This window comes from Trachypithecus francoisi, unplaced genomic scaffold (genome assembly GCF_009764315.1).
Source record: "Trachypithecus francoisi isolate TF-2019V2 unplaced genomic scaffold, Tfra_2.0 Lachesis_group5, whole genome shotgun sequence".
Classification (NCBI taxonomy): Eukaryota; Metazoa; Chordata; class Mammalia; order Primates; family Cercopithecidae; genus Trachypithecus; species Trachypithecus francoisi.
The window spans coordinates 40380026-40392825 of NW_022681470.1; the positions used below are offsets into that span (position 1 = coordinate 40380026).

A 12800-nucleotide genomic window follows, 5' to 3' on the forward strand; every position below is an offset into this window, starting at 1 on the left:
CTAGTTTTGTGTAAGTGCACTCTAGATGATGTTTGCACAACATGTTTCTCAGATCATGTCTCCATTGTGAAGCAATGCATAATTATTACCAAGTGTCAGCTAACAAGATACTGCTTACCAACTGGCTTCATGAACTCCACTGTTTTTCATCGCTTAAATGTCGGTGATATATATTCAGTATTGAGTTCTTAACACATGTTCCTCTCTGATAATGTACAAAGGTATGTAATTCTATTAATTCTCTATGGAATTGAGTGTTGTATTCCATGAGACCCTAACTCAGTCTAGGTTCTGTTGAAGCAACACGTAATGAAAAAAGAAAACAAGTTTATTTGTATATGCTTCATGAATAAGGTTACTTCAAGCCTTAAGAGTCAATTATAGTAATGGTTCAGAAACAGGAATATTTGTACTTAGTCCTTGGGCCTGGACTTCGTGTCTTGTTTTTGTAAGATAGTTTTTTTTTTATTGCGGTATGACACAGAAAAGTACGCCAATCAAATGTACAGCTTGATGAATGTTTACAGTGTGAACGCAGCTGGGTAGCCAGCTCTCAGAGCAAGAAACAGGATCAGCACCTGGAAGACCCTCTGGTGCCCTTTCCAGACACGTCCATCCCTCCTCTCCCCTAACTCCTCCATTCACCTGTCCCCATCCCCTCACCCGCTGTGCCCCAGGAAATCATCCTGGGTACTCACATCATTGTCTAGTAGGTTAAATTTTAACAGGGAATAGTTAACACTTCCAAACTGTAATGTCCCAGTACCGTGTGCAGCAGAAGGGTGCTAAATCTTACAAACAGGTAATAGGGCTTCATTTTCTTCAGCTTTGTAGTTTGTGAAACATCCTAGACTTCTCTCCGAGTGCTTTCCAAATCTGTAGTTGCGCATTCTTCAACGAAAACTTTGGGAAAAATGCCCACCTTCCCTTTGCACTCCCCTTCCAGCCATTCTTCATTCACTGTTAAAAGGAAGAGTACACATGGATTTCTAAAACCACTGTAGGAAGATTACCCTGTCTGGCTCTTCCACACAGAATTTTTTATTGGTCACCCATCCCCACCCCTAATTGTGATCAACAGGGCAAAGACAGTATTGCAAAGTGGTTTGAGAGTGAACACTGGGTTTAACCATCTTATTGATCTGTCTTAACATAATAATGAAGGAACAAAATGCAGAAGGATAAATTATGTTTTTCAAAAAGTTACCAGATAGAGGAATAAGGTGAAAGAAATTGAACAACGAATTCGTAAATAGAATTTCCATCCTTCCCCCACCCCCAACCTCGACAGGGTCTCACTGTCACTCAGGCTGGTCTCAAACTGCTGGGCTCAAGTGATCCACCCAACTCAGCCTCCCAAAGTGCTGTGGTGATAGGGGTGAGCCTCTGTGCCTTACCTGTGCTTTGTTGGGCATCTTTGTTTTGACTACAGAAAAGGGACATGCCATTGGTTAAATATATTAAAAATGAAAGCTCATTAGTAAACTTTCTTCTTTTCACTGAACTCCATTAAACAGCTGAGTTGGAGCTAGTGATGGGTTAGTACATGTTTGTAAAATATAAAGATTTTAATAGCTCCTACTCAGAGCCTTTGATAGAGTGCAGGCGCTGTACTTAAAAAATATATTCAGACTTCATAATAACTTGTAGGTATCCATATTTTGCTAAGGAAAAGACCCAGAGAGGTCTTTTCAGAGCCATTCTGCCAGTAAAAATCAGACAACTTAGGTATAATCTCCAAAGCCTACCTACCTGACCACACAGCCAGTTAAGTTTGTCTTTGTACATCTAGATCAGACATTAAGGCCCTGGTGCCTGGATCCTGCCCCCAGAAATTTTGCTTTAATGTGTGGTGTGACTGGGCAGCAGTTTTTTTAAAAGTTCCCTCAGGTAATTCTAACTGCAGATCACTGTCTTGATCCTTTCTACTTACAGGGTAGGTTGTGGACTGGAAACTTACTAGAAATGAAAAATCCCAGACCCCACCCCAAACCAGAGTCAGAATCCATTTAGGAAGATCCCCAGATGATTCACATGCACATTAGAGTTTGAGAAACACTTTGCAGATGAGACCATCTCATAACTTGAATGCAGTTGAACTCCCCTCTGTCCTACCCTGTGTGCTAAATTCTGTTTTCTATTGAAGTGCTACAATATGGGTACTTCCTCAACTTAGACTTGTACAGGTAGGTCATAGTAAGAAGTGCACTGGCTTCTCTCCATATCTACCCAAAAGGTTGTTTTAGTGTGTTGTGTCATTTTATTCCTGCTCCCTCTCCCAAACTCCAGACAACTGAGCTGGTTGGTTGATTTAGGCACCTAGAAAGTGGCACTGGGAGGTGTTCAACCCAGTTCTTCCCACTGAGTTACCATTCTTTCTTGTTGGAACAGTCTGCTTCTGTATTACTACAACATTATATCTATATTATATATATAATATGTTATATATATATATTTTTTTGAGATAGAGTCTCACTCTTGCTCAGGCTGGGGTGCAAAGGTGCAATCTTGACTCACTGCAACATCCACCTCCCCGGTTCAAATGATTCTCCTGCCTCAGCCTCCCGAGGAGCTGGGACTATAGGCGCATGCCACCATGCCCGGCTGATTTTTTTATTTTTAGTAGAGATGCGGTTTCACCATGTTGGCCAGGCTGGTCTCAAAACTCCTGACCCCAGGCCGGGCGCGGTGGCTCAAGCCTGTAATCCCAGCACTTTGGGAGGCCGAGACGGCGGATCACGAGGTCAGGAGATCGAGACCATCCTGGCTAATACGGTGAAACCCCGTCTCTACTAAAAAATACAAAAAACTAGCGGGCGACGAGGCGGGCGCCTGTAGTCCAGCTACTCGGGAGGCTGAGACAGGAGAATGGCGTGAACCCGGGAGGCGGAGCTTGCAGTGAGCTGAGAGCCGGCCACTGCACTCCAGCCTGGGTGGCAGAGCAAGACTCCGTCTCAAAAAAAAAAAAAAAAAAAAAAAAAAAAAAAAAAAAAAAAAACTCCTGACCCCGAGTGATCCACTCACCTTGACTTCCCAATGTGCTGGGATTACCAGCATGAGCCATCACGCTGGCCTATACTACTCATATTTTTATTTAATTACTACAGACTTGTATATTCTCTCTACCCCCATTAACTTTTTTTTTTTTTTTTTTTTGAGACTGAGTCTCACTCCGTAACCCAGGCTGCAGTACAGTGGTGCAATCTCGGCTCGCTGCAACCTCCACCTCCCGGGTTCAAGCGATTGTCCTGCCTCAACCTCCTAAGTAACTGGGATTATAAGCACATACCACCACACCCAGCTAATTTTTGTATTTCTAGTAGAGACAAGAGTTTCATCATGTTGGCCAGGCTGGTCTTGAACTCCTGACCTCAAGCAATCCGCCCACATTGGCCTCCCAAAGTGCTGGGATTACAGGCATAAGCCACTGCGCCCGGCCTGTTTTTATTTTTTTAAGACAGAGTCTCACTCTGTCACCCAGGCTAGAGTGTAGTGCAATGTTGGCTCACTGTAACCTCCACTCCCAGGTTCAAGCGATTCTCTTGCCTCAGCCTCCCTAGCAGCTAGGACTACAGATGTGCATCACCGCACCCAGCTAATTTTTATATTTTTAGTAGAGATGGGTTTTCACCATGTTGGCCAGGCTGGTCTTGAACTCCTGGCCTCAAGTGATCCACCCACCTCAGCCTTCCAAAGTGCTGGGATTATAGGTGTGAGCCACCACACTCGGGCTACCCCCATTAACTTTAAAATTTCCCACTCTCTTTGTCTGTTGGATTTTCTGTTATAATTGATAGTAGTTTTTCACTGCTTTGCATTGGTAGTGCACAGACTCAACATATGAGCAGGATTTTTATGATGGGACTTTTTTTGTGTCCAGGTAGAGAATGAGGCTGGCAAACCACGAGTTGGAATGGTGCTTCTTAGAGTGTAGGCAGTAGACCAGGATCACCTGGAAACTTGGTAGAAATGGAAGTTGGTGGGCCCCGTCCCAGACCTGAATCAGAATCAGAATCTCTGGAGAGTGGGCCCAGGAATTGATCCCTCTCCGAGGGATTCTTAGAACTCTCCACTTTTAAGATGTGGGTCTTGCTGTGTTGCCCAGGCAACAGCCTTGAACTCCTGGCTTCGAGTGATCCTCCTACCTCACATCCCTAGTAGCTGGGATTACAGGCATGCTGTTTCAGTTTTTAGTCTGTTCATTCCAAACAGAATCAAAGTTGCCAGAGACACAGCATAGTTCTGAATAGCTGGTTTTTAAGGCAAAATTTACCTGCTTTTCTCTTTGAAAAGTACATTAATTCAAAGAACTATGGTTTGCAGAAGGTCGTACGGCTTGATGCAAAGGCAAAGTGATTCCAGCCAATTTGTTACCTCTGGGAATGAAAATCCATGGTTTCCAAAGCATACTCCTCTTTAATAATCAAGATGTTATCACTGGCCAGGTGCGGTGGCTCATGCCTGTAATCCCAGCACTTTGGGAGGCCGAGGCAGGTGGGTCACTTGAGGCCAGAAGTTTGAGACTAGCCTGGTCAACGTGGCAAAACCCCATCTCTACTAAAAACACAAAAATTAGCTAGGCATGGTGGTGAGCACCTGTAATCCCAGCTACTCAGGAGGCTGAGGCAGGAGAATCACTTGAACCCAGGAGGGGCAGGTTGCAGTGAGCTGAGATTGTGCCACTGCACTCCAGCCTGGGCAACAGAGGAGGACGCTCTCAAAAAAAAAAAAAAAAAAAAAAAAAAACTCTCCAGCTTCTTGTTGCTTTCCTGGCTACTAGAACAATAGGGAAAGTCTGAGTGCTCAGCTTTGCTCCCTCCAGCTAGATGATAGGAAGCAGGTTGAAAACACTGGCTAAAGTTTTGTTTGTAGACTATTGATGTTTTCTTCTCACTGCCCTTGACCTTGTTTCTGCTAACATGTTAATTTTTTTCTATAGTCTTGGAGTAGCACTTACCCTTTGATAGCACCAGTATTATATCCCCTTCCTGAAACTCCAGGTCCTCTGGTTGGGTAGCCTCATAACTGAAGAGTGCCTCCACTTGGCTGCCTTTCTTAAGCTGTGGATCTGTTGTGTGGTTATTAGCATCAGCTTTTTTACTTTCCTTGGGTTCATCTGGAAAGCCTTGGTCACCCTGAAATAATAAAGGACCTGTTAATTTTCCCAATTTCCTGCCGAATGAACATTGACCATCACTAAAGGAAACAGTGAAATGTCAAAGTAGAACCTGGGATATAAACTCATATAAGCCTTGTGTAGAGCTCATATGCTCTTTATGAATACTGGATGTTGGGTAAATTGATCCCCAACCTTTTTGGCACCAGGGACCAGTTTCATGGAAGACAGTTTTTAGATGAACAGTGGTGGGTGGTGGGTGGCGGTGGGGGTGGTTTCAGAATGAAATTGTTCCACCTCAGATCATCGGGCATTAGATTCTCATACAGAGCGTGCAACCTAGATCCCTCACGTGCAGAGTTCACAATAGGGTTCGCACTCCTATGAGAATCTAATGCTGCTACTGATCTGACAGGAGGCAGAGCTCAGGCCTGTATACCCGCAGCTCAACTCCATCCCAAAACTACTAAATCAGAAACTCCCTGAAGGTGAATCCTGCAATCTGTAATTTTTTTTTTTTTTGAGACGGAGCCTTGCTCTGTCGCCCAGACTGGAGTGCAGTGGTGCAGTCTTGGCTCACTGCAAGCTCCGCCTCCTGGGTTCACACCGTTCTCCTGCCTCAGTCTTCCGAGTAGCTGGGACTACAGGTGCCCACCACCACACCCGGCTAATTTTTTTTTTTTTTTGTATTTTTAGTAGAGATGGGGTTTCACTGTGTTAGCTGGGATGGTCTCGATCTCCTGACCTCATGATCCACCCGCCTCGGCCGCAATCTGTATTTTAAGTCCTCTAGGGAGTTTTGATACTTGCTAAAGTTCGAAAACCACTGCACAATGCCATACTTCTTTTATCTGTAACAACATTTCTTATACATCTTAGACTTCTGGTCTTAAACTTCTTCCACATTATGGTCACTTTTGCTTCACAAATGAAGGAGAAGGATGCAGTTTCTAGAGATGTAAATCATAGAATTTAACAAATCAACATTAGAAATGCTGCTAGGCTTGTATGTACCGAGTGTTACAAGTTCTAGCTTCTTAATGCTGTTGGTTGAACCTTGGTATATTGTCTTTATTGAGAGGCAGTACAGTGTGGTGGAAATGGCCCTAGAGAGTCCACAGACCAAGGTTTTCGTCCCACCTCCACCACTTACCAACCAGCTCTCAGAACCTCAGTTACCTCACCTGAAATTGAGGCTAGAAGAATTCAATGAGATGACATAGAATAATAGTAGTTGGCATTTATTGAACACTTACTCTGTGGCAGTACTATTCTAACTATGTAAACATATTTAGACTTGGTTAATGGTAAGTGTTCCTGCACAGAGTAGATGCTTAATAAATGTTAGTTCATTTTCTTTTCTTTTTTTTTTTTTTTTGTATTTTTAGTAGAGATGGGGTTTCACCATGTTGCCTAGGCTGGTCTTAAACTCCTGACCTCAGGTGATCTGGCCCACCTCAGCCTCCCAAAGTGCTAGGATTTCAGGTGTGAGCCACCACACCAGGCCTCTTTTTTTTTTTTTTTAGACAGAACCTCACTCTGTCACCCAGACTCGAGTGCAGTCGTGCGATATCAGCTCACTGTAACCTCTGCCTCCTGGTTTCAAGCAGTTCTGCCTCAGCCTCCCAAGTAGCTGGGACTACAGGTGTGCACCACCACACCCAGCTAATTTTTGTATTTTCGGTAGAGACGGGGTTTCACCATGTTGCCTCAGCCTCCCAAAGTGTTGGGGTTACAGGCATGAGCCACTGCGCCCGTTTTCTTTCTCCTAGTGCGTGAAAACCTGCCTTGCTGCCTCCAAGAATAATGGATAGTGATAAAGAACATTCAACAGTGACTCCTGAGCCTGGATTAAATTGCAGAAAGATTGTTGGGAGTTTTAAGAGGGTTGGCTACATGTAGCCACCAAATAGATTGAAGCTCCTGTCAAAGGAAAAATTTTTAGTTAAAAAAAAGTTTAAGTGAAGTAGTTCACATTTAGAGCAAAACTCCTTCTAGGAAGAATCTTTTTAAAAAGATGCTGAAGGGGTTAATCCAAAGACAGTTGGAAAACCTAGAGTGACCTTTCAGACTTCCAAGAGACCCCTTACACTCACACTCACTCTTACCCCCAGGTCCTGGGGCCTTTTGTCTCAGCCAGAGACACCAGAGAGTCTCATCCCCAGTGGCCGTATTTCCTGAAGGCAATTTTCTGACTGGAGAAGTTACCTTAAACGGGTTTATACACTGCCCCTTTCTAGGCTCGTTTTCTTTCACTCTTCCTCTCCCACTTTGTTTGTTTTTTTCTTTTCCAGCAAACATTTGTCTCTGATTTGAGTGAGAATCTACCAAAGAACCCCTTGCTTTAAACAGAAGCCTCTGCCCAGCTGCGAGGGTGAGGTTTGGAGGAAGGACTCTGCCTCCTACTGTGGCTCTGGGCCTGGATGAGCCAGAATAGCTTTCCCACTTGCTCATTTCTACCATCTCCAAATCCACTTGTAGGTAGAAAATGGTAACTTTCCCAAGGATTCATGTATTAACTATTTCATATGATACTCCCTACACCAGTGTAACTGCAAATGCAACAGCCTAAAAATGCAAAGTCAGAAAAACAGGTGAATAGGAGAGCTGAAACTTTTGAAACAGCCCTAATTAACAGCTTTGGTCAGTGGAGACTGGCCTCATTAATGCTGTATCTGGAGTTCTCTCCAGCCTCAGGACTGGATGGGAGCTGGTTCATCAGGAAGATCTGGCTAGCACCTCATAACCATTCTTTCAAAGCAATACCTGACTTTCTTTCCTGCTCACAGCAGCATCCTAGTATACAAGGCCTTCCATGATACGTTGCCTTTCCAGCCCGTCTCCCACCACTCTCCCCATTGCATCCTCAGTAGTAACACTGAGTCCCTTTACCCACTATGCTGACTTCTGTGGTGTTCCCTTTCCATCTGTATAATGCATCCTTTCCTCCTCCACCTCACTAATTTCTTATTTATTGTTTTACGGTGAAGCTTCAAGATGATCTCAGCAGCATTTTCTTCAGGAAGACAACTCCAACCTGTTCCACTTCCCTCCAGCATTTCTGGGTTAGATAGTATACCAGTGCTTCCATAACACAGTACGTCCATTTGTGAACCCCCATCAGTTTACACAACATGAGGCTTCATGTGCCTGCCTATCTACAGAGCCCTAGGCGCTCAGCAAGTGTTTGTTGAGGAATGTCACTAGCAGGCAACCCAAATGTCCACCAGCAGGTGAACAGATACACGGAATGGAGTATCCATACAGTGGAGTACCATTTAGCAATCAAAAGGATGAGACTAGTGAAACAAAAAGACTAAATACACACTATACAATCCACTTGCATGAAATTATGTAAAAGGAAAAAGTATATTTACAGAAGGCAGACGCGTGGTTTTCTGGGTCTAGAGCTGGGGGAGGGAATTAATGTCAACAATAAAAAGAAATGGCAATTTTTCGCCTGGAGACCAAGAGACAGAGTTGGAGTGTTACCTTTTTATTCTATTAATGCTTCTAGCCTCTAACTTTTCACCTGACTCCCATTGTTCTTACTTGGAAGTCAGACTTCAGGCTAATAAGACCTCAGGCTAATAAGATAACGTGCCTTGGAACCATCAGTACAGCAGGGTAATTAGGAATAGAGGCAGCGCTGGAATCAAAACATCTGCTTGAGTCCGACACCACTACTAACCAGCTATTTAATCTTGGTCAAGTTGCGTGACCTCTCTTTGCCTTGTTTCCTAAATTATAAAATGAGAAAATAATGTCTACCTCACAGAGTTATGAAGATTGTAAGAACTAACACACAGAATGCACTTTGCGGCTGGGCACATTGGCTCACGCCTGTAATCCCAGCACTTTGGGAGGCCAAGGCAAGTGGATTACGAGGTCAGGAGTTTGAGACCAGCCTGGCCAACATGGTGAAACCCTGTCTCTACTAAAAATACAAAAATTAGCCAGGAGTGATGGCAGACGCCTGTAATCCCAGCTACTCGGGAGGCTGAGGCAGAGAATTGCTTGAACCTGGGAGGCAGAGGTTGCAGTGAGCCAAGATCGCGCCACTGCACTCTAGCCTGGGCGACAGAGCAAGACTCCATCTCAAAAAAAAAAAAAAAAGCACTTTGCACAGTATCTGACACATGGGAAGTTCTCAGTAGATACTTGCTGTTAATAGGGTGCTAACCAAATTATCTCTTGGTGAAATAAATGCTATTTTCTTTCACCCTCGTGTGAAAGTGTTCTTCCTCATGTTAGCTTGAGAAGGTTGGCCAGGTGGAGTGGCTCACACCTGCAGTCTTAACACCTTGGGAGGCTAAGGTGGGAGGATTGCTCGAGCCCAGGAGTTTGAGACCAGCTGGGAAGTATAGTGAGACTATATATACTGTAAACAAAACATTTTAAAAAGTAGCTGTATGTGGTGGTGCACATCTGTAGTTCCAGCTACTCGGGAGGCTGAGGTGTGAGGACTGCTTGAGCCTGGGAAGCGGAGGTTGCAGTGAGCTGTGATTGTGCCACTACACTCCAGCCTGGGTGACAGAGCAAGATGAAAGAGAGAGAGAGACAGAGAGAGAGAGAGAGCAAGCAAGCAACGCAAACGAGGAAAAAAAAAAAGAAAAGGGAGGAGAGAAGAAAAAGAAAGAAAGAAAGAGAAAAGAAAGAAAGAAAAAGAAAGAAAGAGAAAGAAGAAAGAAAGAAAGAAAAAGAAAGAAAAAAGAGGGAAGGAAGGAAGGAAAAAGAAGAAAAGGGAGGGAGGGAAGGGAGGAATGGAGGGAGGGATGGAGGAAAAGGAGGGAGGGAGGGAAGAAAAAGAAAAGAACAGAAGGTGAAGAATGGCTATGAGCTGAGCCTTAAGCTATGACTTCTTTTTCTTTTCTTTTTTTTTTTTTGAGACGGAGTCTCGCTCTAGCCCGGGCTGGAGTGCAGTGGCCGCATCTCAGCTCACTGCAAGCTCCGCCTCCCGGGTTTACGCCATTCTCCTGCCTCAGCCTCCGGAGTAGCTGGGACTACAGGCGCCCGCCACCTCGCCCGGCTAGTTTTTTGTATTTTTTAGTAGAGACGGGGTTTCACCGTGTTAGCCAGGATGGTCTCGATCTCCTGACCTCGTGATCCGCCCGTCTCGGCCTCCCAAAGTGCTGGGATTACAGGCTTGAGCCACCGCGCCCGGCCTAAGCTATGACTTCATTCCAACCTTGTTTGACAGTGATGGATGGGATGTTTGACACAGTCAGGCACGGAGCCAGTGGAGGGGCAGGAGGCTTTCTGTGAGCTCCTGCCCTGCTGGGCCTGCTTTTCTCTTGTGAGAAACCCTCTCCCTGCTGCAAATGGGGTGAGAATGCAGGTAAAAGGGAGGCAGAGCTGTGACTTGTTACCCACCATATCCCCAAAACCACGCATAGTGCCTAGTACACAGAAGGTGCTTGATAAATGTCAAATTGTTGAGGAAGTGGCTCAGTGGAAATGGAACTTTAGATGCCCTTCACTGCACTCACCACTGTGTTCTCACACCACAGAGTCAGACAGTAGTTTTTCACCAGGCCCCAGGCATCCTTCATGTTGTCTTCTGAAAGGGGCACCAGCTCATTGCTGTCTCGAGGCCGATAGCTGGGTGGGGATAATGAGTAAGAATCCAGTCAAAGAACATCATTACAAATCCATCCTCCTCTTCCCTCCTCCAGGCTAGCACAAGGTCCCCACTGTTCCCCTCACAGCTGCCTGCATGGAAGTCACCTCAGCTTAGTGTGTTCCAGCCGGAGCTCCAGTTTCTTAGACACCATGTCCCGGACCTGGTTGTAGGGGAGTCCAGGCTGAGTCTCCATGACTACCGTATACTTGTAGTGCACCTTGAGTGTGTAGGGCATGGGAACACTGAGCTTCACTTCCTGAGTGGGGAGGAAGCAAAGGGAACTCCTGAGTGTCTGAGGCTTTCTCTCAACATCCTGTATCACTGAGGCTTGGTGATTTGGCACAGGGGCTACCCCATGCAGCAGGGGAGAGGCCAATAAGTAACTGGTTTCATAGTAGCCAAAAAAGCCTTCAGAGGTCCTTTAGCCCAACCCTTGCTTGGACAGGAACTTCTACTGAGCAAGATCTGGCCCACTGGCTTGGGTAGTAGGAAGTGTGTACATGATAGTGGAGGAGGCTGTCAAGAGGGTCCCTAGCCCATGGACCCTGTAAGGTAGCAACTGGTTCAACCCTTCCATTGGGGCTCTTCCTATAACCCAGACAGACATGTCTGTGGTTGATAGCCCAAGCCATCCCATCTTCTACCACTTGAAACAGTACGAGGGGAAAATATTACCTTAGGCTCTTCTTTTTGTTTCTGACCTGAATGGAAAAAGTAGGGAGTAAAACAAAAGAAGACGGTGAATGAACACGCTTGGCCAGCCCCTGCTACACACAGATGAAGCCTCTTCAAATAGGGCCCCCGCCCTCTTACCCTTTAATCTGTGGGGCAATTATTAACCTTAGTAAACCGTGGGGAAGTCTCACCTTGGGGAAGCATGAAGGTCATGAACACATGAACAAACTCAGTCTCTGCTTCTAGGGAGCCTATAGGTAATTATCAAAGGACCAGCATATCCTCACCAATCCACGAGGTCAGCGGGGAACCCAAAGGTCAATTAAACCCACAGGATCCAAAGCAATGAAAATCAGGAGTGCAAGGTGAGCCAGAGGCCACAGGAAGAACTATTAGAACCACTGATCCTCATCTTATTCTTTATTTTTGTATATGTTTCCTAAAGTTTATTAATTTAATTAATATATTAATCTAATATAATTGATGTAAGAGAAGCATGCATGAAGGTATTTACCATAGGGGGTACATGACAGAAAAGACCACTGATCTCAAACCTAGCTGATCATTACAATCACATGGGAAGTTTTTTTTCTAAAATACAAATTCCTGAGCCCCATTCCAGTCCTAAAAAATCAGAGCCCGAAGCCTGGGACCCTGTATTCACAAAATCTTCCTAGGTTTATATGTGATCCTTGATGAGCCTCTACACAAAAGATAACAACAAAAAAGCTGTCAAGGACATTGAGCAGGAGCAATGGGAGAAATTTGAATATGGAATATGCATTATATAATGTTATCATATGAATGTTTAGTGTCCTAGATGCCATGATGCTATTGTGATTATGCAGGAGACTGTGGTTTTGCAGCTGTGTAGGGTGAAGTGTCACGAGTCTGTAACTTTTTTTCAACTGGCTCGGAGGAAAAAAATAGAATGGAACAGGGTGAGTTCATGGTGCAAAATGTTAACAATTGGTGAGTTTAAGTGAAAGATTCTGATGTTTATTGTATTCTACTGTCAACTTTTCTGTAGGTTGGACATTTTTCAAAATAAAAATGGGGGAAGGGCATGCCGAGTGATTCTGATGATCAGGCACGTGTGGCAGTCACTGATCTAGAATCCGGCCGGCCACTCACTCTGTGCGTCTCTACCAAGCACTTATCCAGAATCGGCTTCAAGTGCGTAAGTGATAAAAAGCCCATCACTTCCCAAGCCAGCCCTCTCCACACTAGGAAACAGCCTTTCGGAGAGAACGTTTCCGTTTCACATCTGCCCGCTGGTCCTTTGTTCAGTCCCAGGGCTCCACAGAGCAATTTCTTTTCCAGATACAGTGCCTCAGACATTTGAAAACAGCCACTCCATGCCCCTCTGAGGTAAGCATGTATAGT

General features: G+C 44.9%; 1 protein-coding gene across 2 annotated transcripts in view; it reads right to left on the bottom strand.

The window, feature by feature from the left end:
- Positions 1-310: 310 nt before the first annotated feature.
- Positions 311-12800, bottom strand: part of NCF2 (neutrophil cytosolic factor 2) — a 37822-nt gene continuing 25332 nt past the window's right edge. Inside the window, exons 11-15 of one of the 2 annotated variants that reach the window (XM_033196121.1) lie at positions 11415-11440; positions 10844-10995; positions 10606-10717; positions 4958-5135; positions 311-960 (exon numbers count right to left, since the gene is read on the bottom strand). In XM_033196121.1, coding sequence (XP_033052012.1) covers positions 848-960; positions 4958-5135; positions 10606-10717; positions 10844-10995; positions 11415-11440 — 581 coding nt within the window. In that variant the 3' untranslated portion in view covers positions 311-847. The remainder of the gene's footprint in view (positions 961-4957; positions 5136-10605; positions 10718-10843; positions 10996-11414; positions 11441-12800) is intronic. The other variant, XM_033196122.1, reaches the window with a different exon arrangement.